This window comes from Amblyomma mixtum, chromosome 5, assembly GCF_055824585.1.
Source record: "Amblyomma mixtum isolate Tamu chromosome 5, ASM5582458v1, whole genome shotgun sequence".
NCBI lineage: Eukaryota > Metazoa > Arthropoda > Arachnida > Ixodida > Ixodidae > Amblyomma > Amblyomma mixtum.
This window is the reverse complement of record NC_143016.1, coordinates 15,037,363-15,063,188: the sequence shown is the minus strand read 5'-3', so window position 1 is coordinate 15,063,188 and position 25,826 is coordinate 15,037,363. Positions and strand designations below refer to the sequence as shown.

The window sequence follows — 25,826 nt, the reverse complement described above, 5'->3', positions numbered from 1 at the left end:
CGGGCCAGGAGAAAGCTTGTCCTTATTGTACCACCTGGGGTACCCGGTGGCATTGGATATTGAACCGCACACCTCCCTCATACTAGGCATGCTCATACCACTAGGCATCATTCCAAAGCAATGGATAGGATAGGATAGGAAAACTTTTAATGTCGAACAGAAAGAGGGTAGCCAGAGGGCTACCCGCCTAGAAGACGGCCGAAAGGTCTTGACTCTCGGCGGCGGCTTCGGCCAGTCGGACGAGTTGTAACTGAGTCGCCGGGTCGGAGCTCAGTAGTAAGGTCTCCCATTGATCTTTTGTGTTTATACCTCGTCCCTCCCGGGGAGCATGAGGACATTCCCATATTATGTGGTCCAAGGTGGCCCTAAGTTCGCAGTTTGCACATATTTCTGAAAATTGCCCTGGGTACATAAGACTCCAGAGGGCCGGGTTTAGAAAGGTGTAAGTTTGTAACCGGCGCCAGTTGATGGCTTGGTATCTGGACAAGGATCTATCCGCTGGAGGAAGTCTAGCTCGTTGCAAACAATAGTGGTGTGTAATTTCTCTGTAGGTCACCATGCGATCCCTGTCTGTAAAGACCACCTCGCTCGTGTTCTTTATTGTTTATGGGGTTTTAATGTCCCAAAGTGACTCAGGCTATGAGGAACTTCGTAGTGAAGGGCCCCGGAAATTTCGACCGCCTGGGGTACTTTAACGTGCACTGCCATCGCACAAAACACGGGCCTGTAAAATTTCGCCTCCATCAAAATTCGACCGCCGCAGCCAGGATCGAACCCGCGTCTTTCGGGTCAGCAGCCGAGCGCCATAACCAGTGAGCAACCACAGTGGCCCGAAGAGTTCTTTACTGCTTCATTTTGTGGTAAGACACATTGCACCTTGCTCATTATTGACAGATCACTGTCAACAAAACCACAGGAAAAAGGACACAAAAGGTCTAGATTCAGGATGCAACCAATGACATTTTATTTTATGGGATCCTTCATGCGCAAAGTAAATAAAATCTCTTGCACAAAAGTTAATAAAATCGAACTCCAATTCAAATTTGACACGAGAACCCTGTAGCTTGCACTGCAATATCACTGCTGTTCACAGCAATCCAGCCTTCTTTCTGCTAAGCTGGAAAAAAAAAAAGAACGAAGGCGAAAAGAAACCTAGTAGCACTAATCAAAGCACATTCACAGCTGAAAAACATTCACGGTAAAGCAGCACACAAGCACGGGTTTCAGTTTTTCGCAGAGCCACCAAAAGCAGCAGCTAATCTAGAGTGCGCTAATGTCTCCCTGAACCGCTTGAGTTCTGGATTGAAGCAAACCAGTTCGTCAATGATGTTATCCACAACAAATGATCGGGTGATCGAGCTGATGGTAACAAGACAGAAAGGGCAGACATTCTTCTGCTTTTGCCAGTTCTGAATGCAGTATGAGCAGAACGTGTGGCCGCACTGCAGCATGGCGGCGTCCACGAACAGCTCGCTGCAAATAGCGCAAGTCAGCTCGTTTTCCATGATGCTTTCTACTCTGCGCACAACGCTGTCGCCAGCGGACAACCTGATCTTTTTGCTGTTCTTTGAAAAAAAACTGTCGCCTCTGCCTGCGGCTCCATAGCCATTCGGCGACGCACCTGACCGTGAGGAAAGGTTGTTGTTGTCCCTGTCCGAGGGGAGTAAGGGCGAGCCGTCACTTTCGCTATCGTCAGCAGCATGCGTCGCTCCGCGTGAAACCGCCACCTTGCCATTGGCGTCGACCTCCTTGGGCGGCTGGTTGCTGCCGCCGACTACCACGAGAAACGCTCGCGGTCTCGCGGCGGAGTCCTTGGGGCGTTGACCTGCATCACCACCTCGATGCCGAGGGTCGTCTGTGACGAATCTAAAAACTAGGTTCGTTCGCTGCGGTGGACCCAGAGATACCATGTCGTCCTGTCGCAGTGCCAGTGGCCTTTCAGGCTCCACTCGCTGGCCATTCACGTACACACCGTTCATGCTCGAATCGTCCGCAACTCTCCACAGACCCGACGCGTCGCGGCTGAAAACGGCGTGGCGTCGAGACACCATAACAGAACGCACGCATATGCTGCATTCACTGCTGCGGCCCACCACTTCCTCGTCCTTCTCGAGCACCAGGCGGGTAGGAAGGGGCCCACTCACGTCGATAACTTGGTTCCCTGGCTTGCCCACGACCGCCATGGTTTCCGGGCAGCCACGGGAAGCGAACGCACTGCGTAGCGTCCCAAACTGCCAGGCACACTTGTCAATTAAGAACTGGCAGCAGGCGCCATGTTGGATTGTGTCGGGTTGCCAGAGCAAGTGCCGACGTACGGTGGGCTTGCGCTGCGTCTGGCGGAATCGTTTTCGGGTTTTTGTACCCGCGTTACAGGCCGCCCATGCTTTTGTACCGGTTTTCATGTCACGTAGAACCCGCCACTCGAGCATACATACACGCAAATTGAGAAACAAAAAACTACAGATAATGTTTACTACACTGGAATCAATGCGAAAACACGGATTTTTTTTTTTTTTTGCGATGTAAAAAAAGAACGATGAGCAGGCAGTGCCGTGGGGCGGAGCGTTCGCGCTAGATAAGCTGCGAACACGCAAGAGACGATTTTGCTCGGGTCAGAACAATGCCCCAGATAGGGGCTTTGGGCAGAACCACCTAATTAGTGCCACGTAAAAGATGACGAAGAGCGGGCACTGCCGCGGGATGGAGCGCTCGCACTAGACGAACGACAACGCGACAACGGACGATTTTGATCGGGGTCGGTACACCGGATCAGTACAGACCCGCCGTCCAGGTCCGGGCCGTGGAGTGGGCCGCCGTGGTCGCCATCAGTCGAAGAATGATGGCCGTCTAGCACGGAACCATCTACATGCGCTTTTGACGAAGTAAAGTTTTTCCACCACCACCAGTGCTTACGCACTAAAAGATAACTGTTTGTGAGAAAGGAATTAATGGCCAGGCCAGGTAAGAGGATGCCTTCACAAAGCACATCCCAAATGTGCAATCCCTATAAGATGGGGCATGCTCAAGTGGCACGAATCGTATATTGACGTCGTTTCAAATAAGCATGGAGAGAGAGTAAACTTCATTGCTCTGATAAGAGAGGTGGTGCTGGAGACGTGAGGGGGTTCCCTGGGGCCCGAGCTCAGCTGGGCTCGGCTGATCAGCTTTCACTACATCCAAATCGGAACTGGACAACTGCGCCTCCCACTGCTCCCAATTTACGACAAAAAATGTTCAAGAACGCACTGTGCAAGCCAGTAGGACCACTCGTCACACTGAAATCACCATATTAGACACGTTTGATGTACGGCTGCACTGTAGTTCAGAAAATGTAACCATTGCACTTCAACAATGCCAAGTGGACAGGGGGAGGGGGGAGCATTATACGAATTTTGCCATCACGTAAAAGATATCAGTGCTTTGATCACGAAAACGCCCTTGACAGTGGAGTTTGCAATAACATACAGTGCTTTGGTGCACATGACCTCTTTAAAGGGACACTGAGGAGAAATTGAAGTTGGCTTGTATCGACAGAATACCAGCTCCTGATTACAAAAACGCCACTCATACTGACAACAAAGCTCTTGTAACGTAGAAAAGAGCAAGAACCAAAATACAGGTATCGCCACCACAGGCCAAACTCGCAAGTACAAGCGTCATGACGTCATATAACAAAACAGTGTTGCTAGAACCAATGGTTCTAGCAACGCTAGGACACGAGAAGCACAAATCACTGAGGCGCAGCCAATGCATGCGCAAATCTCCTTGACGTCGCCAGATGGCGCCACGTGCCGGGCAGCTACGCGCTCGCCTGAAGCATCGGGACCAATCAGCGCCTGCTCGCCGGCGTTAGGCGGGCTCCCGGTATTCCGCTAGCGGTATCAAGGTACACGGTATGCTAAAGGTGTCTATTTGCGAGAAGTTCGTTGACGACTTCGAGAACGAGATCCATCGTAACGCTCGCAAAACGCCGGTGCAAACGTAAGCGAAGCGACTGTAGCGACGGCCGCAATAGCCGATAGATGCCTTCAACGTGCGGCCGGCGGTAGCTTTCTTTTCGGCTGCTGCTAGGCCGCACTGCTGGCCGCCAGAAATCACGGAGTCTGCATCACGTCATGTCACGTCATGTTTCACGTCACTTAGTCCTCTGTCGTCATAGCCGAATCCCAAGTTTGAATCACAGCGGCGGGAAAAACCTTTTCAACTTCGAATCCAAATTTCTTAGAAATAAATGCATTTTTCGCTGCCGGCCAAGTGGCAACAAAGCCATGACATGCCGAACTATCGGATTTTGCTATAAAAAATATATTAATAGTGCTCTCCTCAGTGTCCCTTTAAGGCCGAAACACAAGGCGGCGTTCCTTTGGCGTCGCGTCAGCGCCTCGGCTACTGGCGTCGCCGGAGGCGAAATTCTGGCGCATGGAAGGTGTTCGTCGGTATTATTCAAACGCTTTCCAAGTGTCGGTGGTAGTGGTAAAAATTTAAGCTTCCTCTTTAAAGCCCCACCTCGATGGACACTTCCGAAGCGTACACGCGAAGCGCCTGCGCGCCCAGCCCGCGCCGCGACGGGCGTCGAAAAGTGGCATGCACCTTCATGCTCCTGGTGCTGACTCGCTCCCCCTCGCGAGCCGACTGAGAAAATGTCAAGCCGTGAACAGAAGATGGTTGGGGAGCTGCAAGGGTTCCAAGAAAATTTTGGGGAACTCGAAAGAGCTTCCAGCCATGAAGAAAGGAGTCCCCTTGTCAACCGCACCCCGCTTCCGACGCGCACGCTAGCGCCCGTGCGCAGGCGCCGATATCTGACATGCACAGGTATCTGCGCCCCGCTCGCGCTTGCTCTTGCTCACGCGTCGCGCCTCGCGCATGCGCAGACAGGCTCCAGCGCACGCCAGCGTGTTGCAGCGCTGTCACTGAGTCGACGGAACGCCATCGCCCGTTCGGCGCGATGCCTTGCCCTTTGGACAAGTCGGAACACCGTAGTCAATAGACGTGCATTTGTTAGTGTTGAGCCATCGAACTGTCTTGGCGGAGTTGGTTTGGTTTGGTTTATGGGGTTTAACGTCCCAAATCCGCCAGCATAGCTTTCTCGCCGAACGGGCAGCAAGCCGCAAGCTTCGTGGTGAACGCGCCTTGAATGTGCGCTGCCTTGTTGGCTGCTCGCCGCGTGATTCCTGCGTCCGCGCACGGCCCCACTGCGCCCGAACGAGACGAGCGGGAGGCGCTGCTGTCGCTCGCTATCTGTTGGGGCAGTGGCGTACATTAAGAGAAGGAGGTGGGAGTGATTTTATTGAGCGCCGCCTGATGGCGCTACGTGCAGGCCAAGCGGAGAGGAAAAGTAGCGGAAACGTACTTTGCAACTCGTTTAACTGCGACTTCTGTAATTTCCATGCTCATAATTACTAATATACACAAGGGCGTCCGCAGAATTTTTTGCAGGGGGGGGGCCCCATTGGTTGTTGGCGCCGGAGGAGGGGGGGGGTATGTTCGTAGCAGAAAGGCACTATTTGCGGAGTAAATTTATTTTTTTATATATAAATAAAATAGATAAGTAAAATACACGCATTAAAGAAAAATTACAAACATCAAATTAAAGCGAGGCTAGGAGAGATACATTGGAGTTTATAAGCGAAGAAACAATTAAAATTAATAAAAATGCAAAAAGATACTATCACTTCGTGGAGAAGAGTGCTCAGTCTTGCTGCATACGGGTTCTCGACACACCCGGATTGATGACCAGCACACAGCACAATATGTTCACAAACACGCAACGACAGTCACTCAGTCAGTCTTCCTTGAACAGAAACTGTAGACGCCTCGGATTTTTCTGGGCGAATTGCGTGATGACACGGGTGATAAATTCATTTCTGTGCTTCATTACACGCTCTCGGTGCACACTCATCATACAAAGGCCGTCCAGTCTGTCGTTTGTCATCGTTGAGCGTAGCCACGTTTTCACTCTCCTCATTGTACTGAAGGAGCGTTCGACCATACAGGTAGTAACTGGCAAAGCCAGAGCCACCTCAGTGGCTTTTGCAACACCAGCGAAGAATGTCTTGGCCTGATGTAGAAGCTCGCAGTAAGTTATTTCTGATGGGTCCCCAGTTTTGTTGCACCACATCTCGTACCAAGAGATGGCCTCTTCCTTGAAGTTGTCGATGCCGTAAAAGCACTGGAGTTCTTCGGCGAGAACAGCGAACTCAACACGGCTCAAGTGCTTCATTTCTGATGGATTCAGCTGGAGAAGTTTGAAGCTCCTCTCATTGCTTTCAGAAAAGCGCCGAGCTTGAGAAGCAGTGAGGGAGTCCAAGTACGGCACATATATTGCCACACGGTAGTATTCCTCCGGCGACTGAATCCCGTAGTTGTCTCGGTGGGCTTGACGAGAGACTTGTCTTGGTACAGATATCACCACATTTAAGTGATTGGCTGCCTCCCTTGCTGCATTCATGATGTTAGAGAACTCCTCTACAGCGTTGGTCCGGTGGCCGCGAAAAATACGTTGCAGCTCAGTGATGTGGTCATGCACAGAATGGAAGTACATGGATACACCTTGCAGAATGTTCGTAACTGGTTCGAGCCGAGCGCTGTACTTCGCTACAATATGCAAGCAGACGATGAAAGATGAGCTTGTTGTTGCGCAGTAGAGGATGTGAGCTCGTTGTCTAGTTGCAGCGTTCGAGCATGATACCGTGGACGCGAGCTCCTCGAGTGCTTCGACTATGGCCACGTAATGCTGAGAGAAGATCCTAATAGACTTGTACTTCGCAGACCATCTTGTCTCACACAGCATCGGAATGTTGGGCACCAATTTTCTCCGGAGCACGCTCTCGCGGAAGAAGTTTATGGTTTGTTTGATTATCCCAATTGTGTTTCGAATTTCAGAGACGTCGTTCAAATCGTTGATGACGAGATTTAGTTTGTGACTTGCACAGTGGAAAAATAGTGCCTTCGGGAACTGTTTTTGTATAATTTTGTTCACTCCAGCTTCTTTTCCAGCCATTGTAGAGCATCCATCGTACCCCTGTCCAACGAAGTTCGAAAGAATCAGCCCGACATTCGTCAAAAACTTCAAGATTGCCGTGGCGATGCAAGCGGAGTTTAATTGCTCCAGCTCTACAAATCCCAAAAACTGCTCTCGAACGCACACTTGGACTCCCGCCTTGTCAATAAAGCGAACGCCTATAGACATCTGCTCTTTTCCTGAAATATCTGCAGTTTCGTCAGCAAGAACGGAAAAAGCAAACGCTTTGTTAGCTTCGGTAACTATCTGCTCTCTCAGGATGTCGCCACAGATTGTGATGATCTCGTTCTGGACGCGGACAGAAGTGTACTTGGCATTGCCAGCAGAAGAAGCGAAGTGCTCCTGAAGTAGAGTATCTCCAGCTTCTACACGAAAGTCAAGCAGATCATTGAAGACTCCACTATCGGACTGTTTGCCGCGAATCGGCAAGTCATGCGTCGCGCAAAAGACAATGGTGGAAACTATTGGAAATAGTTTCTCACGGTTCCTTTCAACTTGCGCGTGCAGTGCTCTGTTCAGCTGCTGTAAAACGGGTAGCTGCTTGCCTTTCATCACATCCATAAAGTTCTGTGAGGCCGTCATTGCCTCCTGGTGCCATTGGGATTTTACGTGATCCCTGCACGCCTCGTGCATTTTTCTGTAGTTACTGAAAGCGCGCACGATAAAACTACCTTGAGTACCGCGGTGAACACGCGGAGGAAAAATGACGCAAAATTGACAAAAGGCGCCTTTCGCTGTCGCTGAGTACGCAAGCCAGGGGGCGTAATCTCCCAGCCATTGATGTCGAAAAGACGTCTTTCCAGGTGTTACATCCTTCTTAAAATCATATGTAACATTTGGCGACCATGGCTTAGTAATAAGACGTAACTTCAAAAAGTCCGGTATGCCAGTGAGTTTAGCTTTGCCTAGAAACTCTCCTAAGTCATATTCTTGAGGCAAGTGATTTGTTTTCTTGATGTTGTCTCCGGACTTCGATCCCAAGCAAGAAGAAAGGGAATCGTCTCGGCTTACTGCGTGACCGGAGCTCGCTGGTGGAGTTCCTTCCATGGAGACGACGACGTCGGCTACTGTCCGGTGATGAAAGGTTCCATCGCTCTGGTCAAATCCGGACTTGAATCCCAAGAAAGGAGAAATGGAATCATCTCGGCCTGCTGCATCACCTGAACTCACTGTTGACAGAGTCCCTTCCATGGAGTCGACGACATCAGCTACTGTCCGGTCATAAAAGCTTGCATCACTCTGTTCAAATGCTACACCGTTGTCACATGTCACACCAGAATCTGCAGGGGCGCATTTGGATAATGCTTCGTCAGACAAGCGCTGACGCTCGAAGAAGCGTCGAATATCCATCATTCGGGACCGCGCGAGACAAAGCTGGCTATGGAGTTCCTCAGGGTTGGTAGTGTTAAAAATATATACACATTGATTGGAAAAACGGTTGAATGCGTACGTTGAAAACAAAAAATGACTATATATGCAGCGAAAACTTATTTACAAGATAAATGCACGCTCGCAGCTTCATACACCTCGCTCCATCTTGCTCGCGCAACCGCACAGTCGAGTATTTGCACACACACTACTCGCCGCTCGTCGTTTTCTCGTCCGCTGTCTTGGTTGTTCTCAGCTTCGTTGACAACCGGCCACTAAAAACACCGAAGCACAAACAAAGAGGCGCGCACACGCAAGGAACGCCGCGCGACTTCCGAGGGGAAGGGACACTCGCCACTCCGGTCGGAAAATTTGTTTTGTGTGTTTTTATGGGGTTCAGAGCCCCAAAACGACTCAGGCTATGAGGAACGGAGTAGTACAGAGTTCCGGATAATGTCGACCACCTGGGTCTCTTTACCATGCACTGACATCGCACAGTACATGGGCGCTGTTGGGATTTGAGGCCCAGCCAGAGGTGACAGGCGAGCCAGGCAGGCGCCATCGGGCTGCCTTGACCAAAGGCGCTGGTTTCCGGAGAAGACGCAAGGAACGCTGGTGTGGGGGCGCCTCTGGAGACTGCGTCGCCGTGAACAAAAGCAGCTAATCCCCTTTGCCGAAGATTCTGAAAGCGGCGCTTGTACCGAACTGCGCTCTCCCGTGGATCGGAGGAGACAGCGAGCGGCGGCGGCGCCAACTCATCGCCCGCTTGCCCCTGAGCAGCCCGACAAAGCGGGGATGGACACGGCTGATTTGTCCCTCCCTCTTGAAGAATTCATCGGTGGCCGGGGTGTGCACTGTCTGCCTCCGTGTCGCTATCTCACTAGAGATCAAAGAAACAGGCACACATCTCAAGACGGCTCGAAACACATGCTCGTCGGTGCCGCTGTATGTCTGCAACGACGCGTCCCCGAACGCGGCACTTCGCAGATGTGACCCAAAGCGTGGAAGCGGGGCCGCTTTTACTCTTTTGACTGAGCGCACCGCCGCCCCTGACGTGCGGCCATCACTCACGGTTCGAGTGAGTGTTTTTCCAGGGGGGTGCAGCCGCCCCCCCTTGCCCCCCCCCTCCGGACGCCCATGAATATACACCACAGTACACGTCTCTAAAGCACCATTCTAAGACAACATCGTATTCACTAGACGCGCCTTTTTTCATTCCAAACCATCGAGGTGACGTGGCTGGGTGCTTAGCGTGCTCGTCTCGCACTCCGGAGGCCCTGGTTCGATTTCCCAACTCGACCAATTTCCTACTCGGTTTTATTTATTAATGCTTCTGGGATTTTTTGCTCACGGCCAACGCCGCCGACGACGACACCGGCTTTTCTGCGACACGGTACCCTTAACGCTTTCGCGGTAAAACATTTAACATCGCAATGGAGTTTGGGGCACGCAGGCCCCAGGGTCCCGCACGGCTACACTACACTCATACGTTCACATTCCTGAATTTCGCCTCCGGCGACGCCAGTAGCCGAGACGCTAGCGCGACGCCGAAGAAACGCTACCTTGTGGTTCGGCCTTTAAGGAGACCTTTTAAGCCTGATAGGTCCGTTCGATTCGCCTGCACTACGTGAACTGGTTCTCGAGGTGCTTCGCCATTCGTTTCAGCGGTGCAACATGGCACCCTTTGCACGATGCCATTCGTTGCAGAAAGGTGCAGATCGACGTCGTGCAGGTCTGGTTCAGAAAAACTGTGCACCTCTCAGTGGTAGGTGCCGAAGTCGTGCGGCTGCAGCCACCATGAAAGCAGACGATGGCTTGCGCATTGCCATAAACGGCGAAGAGAGACCAATTGTTCCACTCGTCAACCAGAACGGTGCCCCACTCGGGCCCGAGTCTTACCGAACGTCGCTGGAGCCATGTGGGCTTCGCATCCGAAAAAGTGGCGACGGAGAGAGGGGTACGGTGGCCCACGTAGTACAGCCGGCCAGATCTTTGGCTGGCGTGCACGACGGCCGCTTTTTCTGTGCTCCTGCGCTTTGGGCTTAAATTTGATATTTTCGCAAGTTTGCTCCGTAATAAGCTGCAGGAGCACGGAATACGCGGCCATCACGCACGCCAGCTAAAGATTTGGCCGGCTGTACATCGGCACCTTGCGCCTCTCGACGGGACCCGTCACCGGCGTCTTTCCGTTAGACCAATAAAGTTACAGCAATACTCGACAGAGGGTATGTAAAATAAACAGCAAACACGTGCATGTAGCATGATGCACGTTGCTATAGAAACCGCCTATAACATGTAATTCGGTGGGCACGCACCTCGGTCATGTTCAGTAAAAGAACGCAATTGCGTTTCGCGTCCATTGCAGCGAGGTTGCATCGATGCTGGTGCATGGCAACACTTCGCTGCGATTATTATTATTATTATTATTATTATTATTATTATTATTATTATTATTATTATTATTATTATTATTATTATTATTATTATTATTATTATTAGTGGTTCTTTACTAATAAAATAACAAAGGAAGGAAAAGATGTTCGTAGCCGTGACATCTGCGATCGAAACCTGAAGCACCTGAGCTGCGGCTATAGTGAGAAAAAGGGCAAGGAAAGGAAAATAAAGTGTGAGGGGGGAGGGGGGGGAGAGAGATACAGAAAAGGATAGGGTTAAGGTGGCATATACAAATCGCTCTCTGAAAATTCTTGACAGGGTTCGGGATGTTTGTTGCCGTGTAGATGGGCAGCACACATCCCTATAAAACAGCCGGATGCAACCTGCTGGTGGTACCAAGGTTAGTAGACGACTTGGACTGCACTCGGCCAAGCCACTGCCAAGCTGCACTTGAACTGCCGGAACTGGCGCTGCACACTCGCGGCACCGCCGCTGAACTTTACGGAACTGGTGCAGCGAGTGCAGGCGAATCGAACGGACTAACCTGTGACGCTTTAACGGTTGCCTCGACGATTTTTTGGTGCAAAGATTGTCTGGATGTATTTTCACCGGAACAGATCTGTACAGGAGTTTTTGTCCGTAAATGTTTTTCAATGGACTAGGACAATAAAAATTCTGTGCATCGATATATCTGTGAAATAATGTCGCACATACTTGAAAAAAAAAAGGCGATGAATTCACTCACCCAATTGACTTGTTCATTTCCGAGATAGGGTGCTCTACCAATGGGAACCGTGCCTCGCACACCCGCAACGGAAACTTGCACGTAGCCTTCCCCGAGCACGTCGTTCCGCGGACACTTCGCAGACGAACACAACAAATGGGGTTCCTCGATGCTTCCTTTGGAAATCTACCCCCGGTTTCCCCAGCCCCGTCCCCTGTTCTGCATTTCTCTATGTTTTTAGCCGCGGTGTGTCGACCAGCTTTTTTTTTTAAAAATGACGTGCTTTTAGCTACCATTCTCGCCAAATCGAGGCGAACATCGCCAGAACCTGACGCCACACATGACGATGGAGGACATAAACGCTGAACATTAAAACTATGTGTCTCCAGAGCACTCCGTAAACTCCGCATTTCATCCGATGTTAAACGTTTTTTTTTTTTTTTCTGCTATCACTGTATGGTGGTTGCGCGGATAGGAGAATTATCCTCTCGAAAGGTTCAGCCTCAGTGGGCACTTTGGAAGCTTGACTGATGAGTGTACAGAACTGTACAGAGCGAGTGAGGTCCACACTGGCATCTTTCATGATCGTGCGTATTATGTTATTAGCAGCATGGGATATGTTGAAGCAGGAATTTCGGGGCTTAACCAGTGAGATTGGTTTGACATGGTTTCACTACAAAAGGGATAACGAGTAGCAGCTGCTCAATAGCCTGGATAACGTTCACGAGTTTGAATGGCTCCTGGCGAGTACACAGAGGCAGACTGGGTTTTTTTAACGTGCGTTCACACTGCACAGTACAAAAAAGCTAAGGAAAGAAAATTGGCTGATAACGTAGGCTCTAAGACTAGATAGAGTGCGGCTACCCCTATCGCGAACCTTCCTATAATACTCTACGCCGTTTCGGCAATACATTTCATGCCTACATGTGCTCTCAACGGCGAGACGTACTGTGAATTTTAAATTTTTGCTGCTTTTTTGGTACCGGCAGTTTGAACAGCAGAGCGCGACTGCGCAGCAGTTTGAAGCAAAATGGAAAGTGTTGTCCTTAGCGATATTCCTATATTGTTGATTGACTTTTATTGTAATTATTTTAGACTTTTTCAGGTGCGAAAGCTTACAACACTCAGAAGAAATACATTTTGGATCCGTTTCCGAGTAAACTAGGAGCCCTACCAATCAAAAAGGCAGCGCTATAGCGCTGCCACTATATATAGTGCACTAGATTTATTAGTCGCGGCATCGAATCTGGCTACGGCCTCACTTCCGCTGCCGAAAACTGCCTCCACGTTTCGACACCATCTACCCAGAGCGAGCATTTCTGGAGCAGATTAAAATATAAATTATTATGATTTAGGCGATCTTCTCGGTCATTCAAGCATCACGGTGCCCCATTGTACGCACCTAAAGAATAAAAACCACATGTTTGATTTGCGTTGCAGCTATAGGGTCTCATCAAAGGGACACCGATGAGTAATTGAAGTTGGCCTTTATCAATTAGGTTGCCACGTCCTAATCATGAAGAGACCGCTCTCGCCGAAAACGGACCTTTCATAAGCTGGAAAAGGCCGAGAAATGAAATAAGGTGCCGCCACCAGCGGCCTATTTCGAAAGTAAAATGCGTGCATCGTCTCGCTTTTTGGGTGTGGATCCCAGGGGCTACTTTAAATCGGCATTGACTTCAAAAAAAACGGTGTTCCGCCCTTCTCAGTAAGAACGTCACGAGTTTGAATCGACTGCGAGATTTTAAAATCCCATATTCTAGGCGATAAATCCGTCTTTTTGTTGCCGGCCATATCGAGCCCCTCTTTTCCCTTCCCTTGTCTTGCTCAATTAGCTAAGGAGGGCTTAGATTCTGGCAGTCTTGATGCCGTAGGTAGCATAAGAGGGATCTCGCACAGCTTCCGCCCTCACAGTTCGACTACGTTCCTACGTGGCAGTCACGGTAATACAGGGCGTACTAAGTCTGCCGCTATGGACGAGGGTGGCGCTGGTGAACACACTCAAGGTTCGGCTAAACGCAAACATTAATACCCCCGAAAGCAGAAAGCCGTCACCGTAGCTCAGTTCGTAGAGCACTTGACTCGAAATTCGGAGGTCGTGGGTTCGGGTCCCACCAGCGGCATGGTTGTTTTTTCTTCTGTTGCATAATTAATTGTCTTTAAGCGACAGATTAATCACAGCATTATCCTCCCGGTGATCAAAACCACAAATAAAAATAAATGAAAATATTAGAAACATTTCCCTATGCACCTTGCTTTCGGTGGCTGTTAGCTTCCTTCATATGTATGTCAACCGAGACCCTCATTTTCCTTCTTTTGTCTGGTAAATGGACTAAGGAGATGAGGAGGTCAGGGGAGATGTCTGCTTTATGAGGGGTCCCTCTCTGGGGCTGAAACTGATGGGCAGGCTGCCTAGGACTGTCCGGCTTGCAGGAGTAGTGGCGAATCGAGTATATTGCGCGATTAGGTGAGCTTCGATTAGCGCGTCCAGATAATTGTGGACTCCTAGAGCCAGAAGGCTTTATATTGAGGCGTGAATTGGGAGGCCGAGGTCTTGTCTGTAGGCTTTTCGCATGAGGGTGTTGATTTTCATTCTTCCAGCTGCTTTAAGCGGTAGTTATGGTACCAGGTACATTATGCGGCTGAGTGCGAAAACCAGGATTAGGCGGATGGGGGCGCTCATTCATACCATGGTGTAGGGAGCTTTCATGTAAAAAAAAAAAAAAAAACACATGAAGGCTCCCTACCATGGTGCCGACCGCTTATTCGTGATAGGAGCAGTAGCGTTGGAGTGTGGCCGTGTTTAGCCTTTGCGATCTTTAATGTGCGCTGACATCGCGCAACACACGGGCGCGTATTGAATTTCCCTCGAACGAAACACGACCACCATGATCCGGTTCGAACCCGTGTACTCTGGCTCAGTAGTCGAGCGCTCTGAACCACTGAGCCACCAAAACTGGTCGGTAATAATGACAGCGTACGCTGCTACATGACAGGTCACTACGCACCACGTTCGTTAGAAAGCCTGGACGTCGGCTGTGGCAAAGGCTACCAGAAAGGCAAGGTGCAAGCGTTGCGAGAGCAGGCTAGAGTCATAACAGACTTCCCATCAGCTCCCTCTTTTTTCGATCTGTGCATGGAGATGCGTAACAACTATAGTCGGAGTACCCAGGTTCGATCCCGGCCATGGCGGCCGCGTTTAGATGGAGGCGAAAGGTAAAAGAAAGGTACCCGTGTGCTGTGCGATGCCAGCGTTAAAGATTCCCAAGTAGCAGAAATTATTTCCGACGAAAATTAAATTTTGTTTTTGGGGAAAGGAGATGGCGCGGTAATTGTCTCACTTCACGATGGACACCTCAAACGCACCGTAAGGAAAGGGAGGGAGAAGGGAATGAAAGAAGAAAGAGAAAAAGAGGCACCGCAGTGGAGGGCTTCGGATTAATTTCGACCACAGACCGAAGCGTCCGTAGTCGTCGTTCCTGTGGTGTCATGCCCAACGATTGGCGTCAATGCTAGGGCCTCGGCAGTTGCCTTTCTGGATTCCTATTTTGTGCAGCTAGGAGCCCTGAACGCGGAAGTTCCACCGCCAGCAGCATGGACTACACGTCCATCATTCTCGATGTTCTCTGCCTTGTTGTTAGAGGCGACCGTACTCTCGTTGCTTCCCCGTTCTCACTAGAAACGCGCAAGGCCTGCATTTCAAATTCGTGAGCATCAACAGCAGCCTTTATCCGCCCCTCCGCGTGACCGGTTTCTCTCTGCAAAAAAAGAATATACAAACAAAAAATAAAATAAAAGATAAAAACCAAGCTCAGGCCACTGGAAACATGGGCTAAATTTCCATTTCAAACTCTGCCCAAAACATACAGTGAGGGAGAGGGATTCCTTAATGTCTCGACGCGGAGAAAAGATCGCGTATAGCATGAGATGAGGGGCTTTAGCGACCAGAGTAAACAAAACGCTACACGAGTTCCTGATTTGCTTCCCAGCAGAAAACACTGGTGCTGTAATAAAAGACCACCGTGGCGTAAAGATGAAGACTGCAAACACCGCAAATGCTTTCCACGTCAAAATGCCGCTGACGGCAGATGAGACGGAAGAGAAATGACATCCAAATCAGAGACAAACGGAGAAAAACGTTTTGTTTTATCTTTACTGTCATCATTTCCTCTCCACTCTTGGCTCCCGCAACACACAGTATCGGATGGATCTACCACTGACGATCGTCTGATGCCGCTGCTGCTCTTACGAAGCGCAATATCATAATAATCCTTAGCAGTCTGTCATGTACGAGTATTGTTCCGTGCCATGTCTTCCCTATCGCTCATAATGTTTGCGCTGAATTGCCATGAGCATTGTGTCATTCCAGGGATTGATATGATATGTTCCTTTCACTGCCAGACTTCCTCGCCCATTTCCTCGCATCTGGTCTCCGCATTGGCGAGACGCCAAACGGCTGCACTGACGCGTGGGGTCATGTTCCCCTTAGCAACGGGCTTTCTAGCACTAACACTGTGCGTGCAGTGAAGACAGCTTTTTGAAAGTCGCAGAACTCTCGGTGTTTGCGCACCACTCTTCTTGAAAACACTGTTATTTTGTCTTATCGCCAAATTAAACCATAAAACAATACCGACATGGTCCTGAACGGTGAGATAACGTGTGGATTTCATTAGGCTTCAAGCTTTTGCTCTAAACAGATGGTTTTGTTTGATACCAGGGATATTTACAGCAACGAGAAACGAAGATCGGTTGTTGGAAAGGGTAATGACGATAGTCAGATGGGATCTTTAAACTGCGTTAGCCGTTTCATTATTTAGCACCATTAGTTTAGAAATTGGACTCAGCAAAGAGGACTATCTGTACCCACGCTCGTCTGTGAACGCTTGTTAATGCCTGCCATTTTATTTTATTTGGTCAACAGGTCATCCTTCTGGGTGAAGTGTGTTAGGGTCCAAGGCGCTAGACTTTGGCACATGATTAGAAAAATGAGGGCTTGCTTGATCCTGTGTCACAAGACACCAAACGGGCTGAGCCCTCTCTTACACTGTGACCGAACACTGCTCATGGTTAGCTGACTAACTCCCCATACGTGTTGTATATGGCATTACAGTCTTTACTTGACAAGAGAGAACAGATGTAACTGTCCCGGTGACACGGGAACAACAAGCTATCCTCCTTCTTGCGTACTTATGGACCTCACAGTCCTCTGCTGTTGTCATTTGACTTAAGTTCGACGTTATGTTTCTGCGAAAACTACACATGACAACTCAGTGAGAAAAAAAGAATCCATAGCAGGAAAAACAAAATGACACCAAAGAATAAGCAAGAGAAGAGAAGAGCGACATATTATGTCTGCTTCAGAGGTGAACTTCTTACTTTAAAAAAATGTAAAGCAATCGTTGAAGATGGAATGGATTTTATCATGACTTATTCAACTCTATCAAAAAAGCGCCTGCTTCGGTGCGGACCGCGCTGTGGTCGGCCCCAAAACCTAGATAGTTGGACCTGGGGCTGCCAGCGTTGGGGGCGGCTAGGCCTACGGGAATCCGGCGTCCACATTCATTTTTGGTTTTCTTCAAACTTAAGGCATGGTTTCACTATAGTAATAATAAAACTGTAGTGGAACAAATTATTTTTTTTTCTCTCTCTCTCTTGAGAGAGAGATGAATAGGAAGAGGGAAGACAGAGATGTTAACCAGAAGGCTGTTCTGGTTGGTTACCCCGCACTGGGAAAGAGGGATGAGGGAACTGAAAAGGTAAAGAAAGAAGCGGCGAGGGGCACAGTCACAGATGGTCCCTCAAGCCAGTCGCTCTCAGGAAGCAAAACAGTGCCTTGTAGGCCTTGAGGGCAGTCTAATGCTGTGGCCACTGTCCCAGGATCTTATCCTCTGTCAAATGGCGAGGGTCGAGGTGGTCCAGGGTACAACGCAGCGTACGTCTTTGGGTTGCCAAAACAGGACAATCGCACAGAAGATGTGCAATTGTCTCTTCGCAGCCACATCTTTCCCAAGCAAAGTTGTCGGCCATCCAAATCCGGAATGGTTATTGCTTTGTAAGATTTCTCGAAGTGCTCACTTTCTTAAAAGCACGCATTTTATGTTGCAGCCAGTTTTGAATCTTGCCATTAGAATGATAGATAACTGACTTTGGATTACACCCAGTATAAGCCGCAAAAAAAAAAAAAAAGTTGATTTGTCCGTCAATTTAGCGTTGCGGTGCTGCGTGGGCTTCTGGTCGGTGGAAGCTCCTGGTGGGTGGCGTGGATGGAGGCCTTTTGGAAGGTGGAGGTGGGTGGATGGTCGTAGCTGGAGCTTCTTGAGAGTAGAGTTGGGTGGTGGGGGGTACATTTTTACCGGTGAGTGCCCGAAACTGCTGTTGCTGTGCTCTGTAACTATACATATCGCTCTCCAATTCTTCACCTCAATATATCACCAAGTGGAAGTACCTCAACAGCTGTCTCTGAATCTCGCTCTTCACAGTGGTAACCCTCCGGTGAATCTTTTTCTCTGTTACTTACAGCATTCTTAGGATAATTATTTCAGGTGAAGGAACATTATTGCAGAAATCGGTCACGCGGTTTTTCGACGCATCAGAGCATTCACTTTTGTGAGGCTTAATACATCGCAAATGCCTTAAAACTTTCTCGATGCAGTAATGGGTCTAAAATTAAGCAGACTATATAGAACACAGCTTCCTTGGATGCCATATTTTACTCCGTGCAATTAAATATTTCGAAAACTGCGTCCTCAGATTCCTAGTTGAGCACGCTACAGGTGCGGCATATTTGCAGCGACAGCAGCCCGGCGAAACCTGACTCGAAGACCTCGCTGCGCATCACATAAAGAAGTTGCAACAGACAGAAACAGAGAGAGAAAGAGATAAGTTAAAGAAAACAACAAAAGCGTGTCCAGAAATATGTCTTTAGGATAATTAATTTCTAATGTTTTGCTTTTGATTACAACCACCTCCCACTTCTCCCACTCTGCGTCTGGAGCACCATGCTGTTAGCTCGCTCTCAGCCGTTCTTTCCTTCGCGCAGTACACCTCCGCTTTCACCTTTGCCGTTCCAGATATTAAGGCGACCGTAATCAGGGCGCCATTTGTGCCTGCTGACATTTTGCACCGCCGAAAGCCTCATTTACTCCGCTTCTTTTCTTGGCGCTCGCTTCGTTTCATTTTCCGCACACTCCTTTTTTTTATGTCTCTCTTCTCGTGTGACGGCGTGAGGCATGCGTTCATTTTCGTCGTCGCCACTCTCTTCTTCCCTTGCAGCAAGGAAAAAAAAAGATGGTTGTAAGCAAGGAATAGATAATAAGGCCGTCTCCACATAATCGCTTGCGCCCGACGAGCGCCGCTTGCTTCTGATGCGATTCCCGCGCTTTTTGAGTATCGACGGTGCGTCAGTTCCTGCGGCAGTCGACAGCTGGCGCTGACGAGCTTTATAGAGCCAGCGAAGCGAAACGAGAAACGTGCGGAGAGCGCGGGCGTCTTGCAAAGTCCCGTCACGTGACCCGCTCCGCAGGGTCCTGATTGGCCCTATTGATTGTGGGGGACGGGGAGGAGAGTATCGTTGCCCAAAACAGAGAGACAAGAAAACAGGCAAAGCGGCGCGACAAAGCGGGTGCGGAGCGCGTACACTGCAGCGGCGAGTATCGTCAACACCAGCAGAGGGCCAAGCACAAAGCAAAAAAGGCCGCACCGCCGTACGTTGAACAGCGGGCGGGGGGAAAGGACACTCGGGGGAGAGAGAGAAAGCAAGGGTCGCAGGCGTAGGCGTTCAGCAGGACGGGAAAGGGTGCGGGTGGGGAAGGAGTCTATTGAGGTGGGTGAGGAGGAGACGGGTTACGGTCGCGAGGCGAGGAGGAGGGGCCCCGTGGAGCCCCGGGGCCCGGCACAACCTCTGCACAGCCGTAGCCGGGGTGCGAAGTTTTCCTTCGCCAGACGCGGCCGCCGGCGCAGGAGAGGACCTCGACCGTCTTGCTGCGTCCTCGGTCTGTTAGGCGAAGGGCTGGGATAAAGAAAAGAAAATAATACAACAAAATAGGCGTTCGCTGGCCCCTGCCGTCCTTTGCCTCCAGCGGTGTGCTGTATGTGTCCCGTCTCTTGATGCCTCTTGTGATCTTGTGGCGGCCCACTGAGGATTCCCTCTCGTCCACTTCTGGACTGCCTTCGGTGAAGTGACTGCGGCCCTCAACCCTGTAAGGAGACGTGCCCCTTTGCTGAGCATTTCCCTTTCTGTCTTAAATGGTCCCTTGAAATAACATCCTTGACATCACTGCTGCTTCAAGCCGACTGACTCGTACTGGTGTCAGGAAAAGACACCGCTATCACCAGGACGGCCTTTTCGCTACCTGCTGTGGGCCCCTAGTAGGCCCGAGGCAAAGTTTCTGTTGCTGAGGAAGGAGCGCCGACGACCAGCGCTGGAGGTCCCTGTAATTCCACAAAACTGACATCCATTCGAGGTAAGTGAGCCCACTCGACTAAAGCTAGGTCCTCCGAATCTGCCACATTTACTCAATGAAACTGGCCGCCTTAATGCAGTATTCGTTCCGGAATACGATGTCTGCTTCCAGGCGGACAAGTTTTGTTAAGTTCAAGGTCTGCTGCTGATGTCTTCCAGTGTGGGACCCGGATAGGCTTCTAAAGGAAACTTTTTAGTGGTTGATGTGGACGAAAAAAGTCAAGTGTAAAGGGAACCTACTTTCGGGCTTTGACGAAGGCAGCCGGGGACTTCCCTCATTTCTAATACTCTCACGTCGGTGCACTGGTTGTGCGCGAGCGTGGAAGCGCGCTATCGTGCGCGCCCTTCGGACTGCAGTGCACACAGCGGCTGCTGATGTACGGGTGTTTACCGGCGGATCGAAGGCGGCCCCCTCTTTTACGCCGCCGCCGACGTGGGACGGCTCCGCGGCGCGTCGGACAGAGCGGGCTCCCTCGCAGCCACCGGCACAGAGTTTCCTTGAATTTCCTTGAAACATATTTCTCGCGTACCGTGTCTTGCTCGAGGGTGCTGGTTCGGACTAGTTGGTTGGACGTATTGGATGGGAACTGCGCATGGACGGCTCAGGTAGGAGACGACAATATGAGCGCTGACTTACAACAGCCTCTTTATTCGGGGAGCACGCAGTATAAAGGCAGGCTAATGCATACGTATTCAGGCTGTAACACTGCGCTCTGTCCTACGTTCCCTTGTACTTGCCCCTCGTCGTTCGCGCTGTTAGCTTAGAAAGACAGAGCTTGCCGTCCCGGTTAGCTCAGTTGGTAGAGCGACTGCTTCGTTGAAGCTGTGGTCCTGGGTTCGAACCCCAGACCAGGACGAATTTTTCGTTAACTACGGAATTTCTGAGAAAACTGTATAGCCTTTCTTTGTAGCCGTATGGCTGCGCTTGGGTGGATGCCAATGAGTAATTACTCCCTTATTACAAATCTACTCCACCTTGGGAGATACCCCTAAAACATTTGACCAAGATAGAACATGAAAGTTGCGGTTGAGGCCATACACGGCGTAAAGGGCCATAAAAGCAATAAAAGTGCATACATGACGTAAGGGCTTAAAAGGGATAAAAATGAGCAATAAGTACAAAAAGACTTCACAATATAGGGTGGTGAATTGAGAGTTAAAATGTAAAACGCAAGAAATTTCAGAAAGAAAGAGGATCAAAACCGTCTTAAACAAAATGATTACAAGGTGTCCTAAAGCTAGGTTCTAAAGATACTAAGAACGGGTGATCATTTCTAGTGGTTGCTCAACTGCAGAGAGACGTTGTCGCCTTCTCTCTGTCCCACCCTTGCGCCGTTTCCATCCAATGCATCCTGGTCACGCTAGTCGCACTCCGCGCCCACTTCGGCGCTCTCATTCTTCGTTCTAGCTTTATGACCACACTGGCTTTATGAAGGGCCCTCTTCTGGGAAAACTGTGTCAGCGTGCTACGTCTTGACTGAGAACTCGTACAGGTATTGCTGGTAGCGGTGTGTATGGTAAAATAAAATAAAAAAAAGAATTTAGGAAGGACTGCCGTGCGGCTAACTGTCCTGCTCAGGGCTGGCACTTGAACTGGGGCCCAATGAGAGGATAAGGAGTAAGAACAATAGATAAGCACTAACTTGGAACACGTGGGTAGAGCAGAACAGGGGACAGGAAAATAGAGGGTAAATGCTTTTTGCACGCTACATGCGATATGAATACCCGGCCATACAGTATACTGTCCTCCCTTTGAGGCGCCAGAATGGCTTCATCTTTGCTCAAGGTATGATTGTAATGACGAGGATGACCATGCAACCACATTGGTGGCACTAGTAGGAAACGAAGGAGTGCTGAGGGTCGGATTTGCGGCAACAAACTCTGTCGCCATATTTGATCGCTCGCCATTGTTCTCCGCAGATAAATCTCCTGTTACAGCAGGTACCTATGCACAACCAACACACGTAACCAGTATCCGAAAATAATCCCGTAGCCTGGTAGGTCTGCGGCATAGTGGACATCTCGAATATACGTGCTACGTTCATGGGGTTACGAAACACAGGGGCCGAAAAGTACGACAGACGGCGCAAGGCCTGTGTTTCGTAATTGCAAGTAGCGCGTGTATTCAAGAAGGTGGTCAGCGAACTGGCCTCAGTTTCAGCACAGGGGAGATGAACGAATACAGGGAACACGTGGGCCGGAGAGGTGGACATACTCCAAAAATGTACAGCCTTTGTCAAAAGTTTGGAGACCAAGGGGTTTGTTGTAGGCATTATCGAAAATGTAAAGCCTGTGTCAAAAGTTTGAAAACCAAGGGGTTTGTTGTGGGTCATGCCACTGCGGGGTTCGTGATATGTCGCCAGTTTTACAAAACCTCTGGATAGTGACAGTGTCATCCTCACCTCTCCTGAAGTTAGTACTTCCACGGATGCTACAAGAGCCCCACTGCACGGCTCAGAAGCCAACCGCTTCTAAACCGTACAGTGGAGTACAGCAAACTCCTTGGGCTTACTTTTGACAAAACCTGTACCACAGGTGGTCGTGCTATCTAGGTGCTGCTTTTAACGGGAGAAGGGGGGGGGGGGGGGGGGGGGGGGCTAGCGGAGTTGGGGCACTACTATCTCTATCACGTATTCGTTTCGAGGAAGGGCAATAATTTGGGAGTTTTTTTTCTTTTTCTCTCCTCCGTACCGCTAAGCGAACTAAAGAGAGAAGCGCTGTTACGCAACAGCTTTGACCTCCGCACGGTCATTAGCCGAGACCATTTCAAGTAGCGTGAAACTAAAGAAACAGTTAAGACAAGCGAGAGTCGTTGGGAAGGGCCTCCTTAATTTTTAAGCACGGACGGCGGACAGTGTGGTGATTGGCGATTGAAATATGCACGGGCCTTATGCATGTTTTGTCAGGTGTGAGTGTACGAGCAGGCGAAGCTTTCGGCGAACTGCGTATCACAGGGCCACGACGCAATTACGTCGACGGTGGAGAGCTCCTGAAAACCTTGGTCGTCCTCTCCGCAGTGGTTGCTATATACTGCACAGTCGAAAGTCGGATTCACGAAGCGGTTCCTACACATGAAATCAGCCGCAGGTTGTCCTTTGCACTGAGAAGTAACGGTAGCCAAGCTTGGAGCAGATCAGCAACTAATCTTCAGAAGGTCACAAACAACAGTGGACAGATTTCTGTGCGCGGTTTCTGCTTTGTAGCGTAAGACATCGTGCAGAAGGCAAGACGTGCATAGGTTACTGTCAACAAGCCTGGCAGCGAGAGCAAAATATTAATTCCTTCTCTCGAAAAGCGCAGTTGATTGTTCAGAGCAGCAGATAAAGATTCCGAGGCAGAAAAAATTGATCACAAGCGGCATGAAAGCATCTGTGGAGAGAAAGGAGCCATCTAGCCTTATGTACAAGAAAGTGAGAAAAAGTGTTACGTGTGACGGAGTTATAGTAAGACAGTTTTGAAACGTCGTTAAGAGTAAACTCTGCTAAAAAATACAAAAAAATAAAATAAAACATGCCTTGAGCAAACGCTCTTTCGGCACCGGCAACCGTTTATTTTGAACGATCTCCAAAGATTGCATACCCAGCAATTCTGGACAAAAGCACTTTTCAACGGGAAAAAGTTTATGAACGCCATTTTTTGGTATATGCTATTATTTAACTATAACAATAAATATATCTGCAGATCTCCCATAATTTTTTTTTTTTTCATTTTTTTGCTACTAACGCTTTTGCTGTCTTCAAAAATGTTCCCCTTTGGTTTTCTATGGCAGTCTTAACTGCTCGATGTGAGCGATGGAAAGATTTAAAAAATTTTTGGTAGGCTTCGGAAGAGTGGACCATTACCTTCAATATTTTCATAACAGAATATTACAATATTCCAATATTCAAAATTTTTGTCCTCTAATGCTGGACATGAATATTTTCGTCGCAATAACTTGTGCGAATTTAAGCCGTTTGTGAACGCTATCCCCTACTGCGAAGATTATAGCGAACAAAGGTCGCAACTATATGAACTTTGTAAAACTTATGTAGCTTATACTGTACCTTGTTTAATAGATCTATTTATTGCTCCTCAGTTGAAGCTCAGTAGAAGTAGAACACGTTCTCCACAGAGCATTTCTTTTCATAACTGGAGCGTGCCGATGTCGTGGCTGGCGCCGTTTCAAATCTTTATTCGATGGTATAGCTTGTTTTGCCGCATCGTGTTCGGCAACGGTTAATTTACGATCGGGTCTTTGCTGCTATGCTTAGCTCTATATTTTGAAGTAATTTATCGTTGTCGAGGCACATGTTTGTGAAATCATTCGCCCCAGTGGTGCTTTCTAATCTATGGCACTCGTGTCGTAAGGTACAGCCTTATTGTCGAAGTGATAGCCACGTAGTAAATTGAACCCAAATCAACATTCGGCAGATCACAGATGCGAAAACACGTCCTGATAAGAAACGTGAGCTGGCAATTTCTGTCTCGCTCACAGCTTTCATTGTTGCGCAGGGCTTGTCTGGCTGTCTGAACGAGTATGGGAGTAATAAACATAAAAATCGATTTTTTTTTTGCCGTTAGCTCCTTGTAAACCACGAATAATTCTGCAAAAAATAAAGCTGCAATTACACTTGCTGTGTTCATCTTGTTCGTGTTGCTGACGCTAGCGATTCTCAAGACTGGCGAGTCATCCCTTTTGTTCCAGATAACACCCCCTCTTGGCCGTAAACATGGAAGTAAAAAAAAGCCCATAAAAAAGTCTTCAATCCCATTGCCGGAACACAAAGCCCTAATCGTATTATACACACAAGAGGTGGGATACGTTTTAGAAAGAGAGCCCACACACACACAAAAAAAAAAACAGCACACGCGCATAAAAATGTTGAAGCAGGATAGAACGCCCGTCTTTCGAGCCGTCAGACTTATTATCAATTTTGATGATGGCAGGCTCTCGCGTAGTGGGACGATTACCGTTGTTTTCCAGGCCTCGCCTGGTATTCGCGAACGATTCACCGTAATGGGATGAAGTTTGTATATTACTTTTCACTCCTAGTAAAACTATGCCCGCCGTGCAAAGCGCATTTACTGTGTGGGAGGATTTGTCACGAAGTAGCTGAAAAAGAAAAGGACGCGAACAAGGATAAAGAACGCGCATATCGCTAAAAAGAAGATCACAGTTTTACGAGTCCCAATAAATGCTAGACATTGAAGATCGGAAACACGTCTGTTTTATATCAAGCTAACAGCTCTTGAGACGAGTGTGCTCCTGTTTTGGGCTGCTTTCAACACACCAGGTTTATTTGCCGCATTATTTTTTCCTAAACTTTACCTCTCGCGTTTACAGACTTCAGCCTCGCAGTTCTCAGGCTCCGGTCGTAACGGCCGCGGTTTGCTTTCTTTACATCCCAGAATTCACTCCTGGCCGTCTGACACAATTCGATGCAACGCAGTCTAATAGCTACTGCGGCGTACAGATGGGCATTATGCGCAACGTTGGTACAAAAAACTACGCTTAGTGCGAGCTTTGCGTGTCGTTCAGTCTCTTTGGAAGTGTCATCCTCCTTTTTTTTTTCGTGAAGGAATACGAACAATAATCAGGAAGCACTCATTTGTTTTCCTTTACAATGATTGCCCCTCGCCAGACAATGTTTCGTCGAACTATCGGCTAAGTTCACGTTTTGGTGCTTGACCGTTATCGAGCTCAGATGAGTCGATGTCACCAATACTGCATAATGATAGTCTTCTTTCGAATTGTGTAGTACTAGGTATCGTAAGGGGTGACTTGGCACTCAGATTCCGGGAACTCTGAGAATACGCTTGAGGAGAAACCCGCGCTCCATGTGAACCCCTAGATGATTGTATCCGCGGGAGCAAGACGC

At 49.1% G+C, this 25,826-nt stretch overlaps 2 protein-coding genes across 6 annotated transcripts in view; one reads left to right on the top strand and one right to left on the bottom strand.

The window, feature by feature from the left end:
- Positions 1–940: 940 nt before the first annotated feature.
- LOC149341356 (uncharacterized) lies at positions 941–2,296 on the bottom strand. Its single transcript, XM_089543431.1, has one exon. The coding sequence runs from the start codon at positions 2,181–2,183 to the stop codon at positions 1,224–1,226; it is 960 nt and encodes a 319-aa protein (XP_089399557.1). The 5' UTR covers positions 2,184–2,296; the 3' UTR covers positions 941–1,223.
- A 17,115-nt stretch (positions 2,297–19,411) lies between these two features.
- Nckx30C (solute carrier family 24 member Nckx30C) overlaps positions 19,412–25,826 on the top strand; it is a 197,517-nt gene continuing 191,102 nt past the window's right edge. For all 5 annotated transcript variants that reach the window (XM_089543428.1, XM_089543424.1, XM_089543427.1 and 2 more), the window contains exon 1: positions 19,412–19,969. The gene's annotated coding sequence lies outside the window, so the exon portion shown is untranslated. The remainder of the gene's footprint in view (positions 19,970–25,826) is intronic.

Excerpts from the sequence above, each read along its gene's own strand:
- LOC149341356 (XM_089543431.1), bottom strand. The coding sequence starts at position 2,183 with ATGGCGGTCGTGGGCAAGCCAGGGAACCAAGTTATCGACGTGAGTGGG.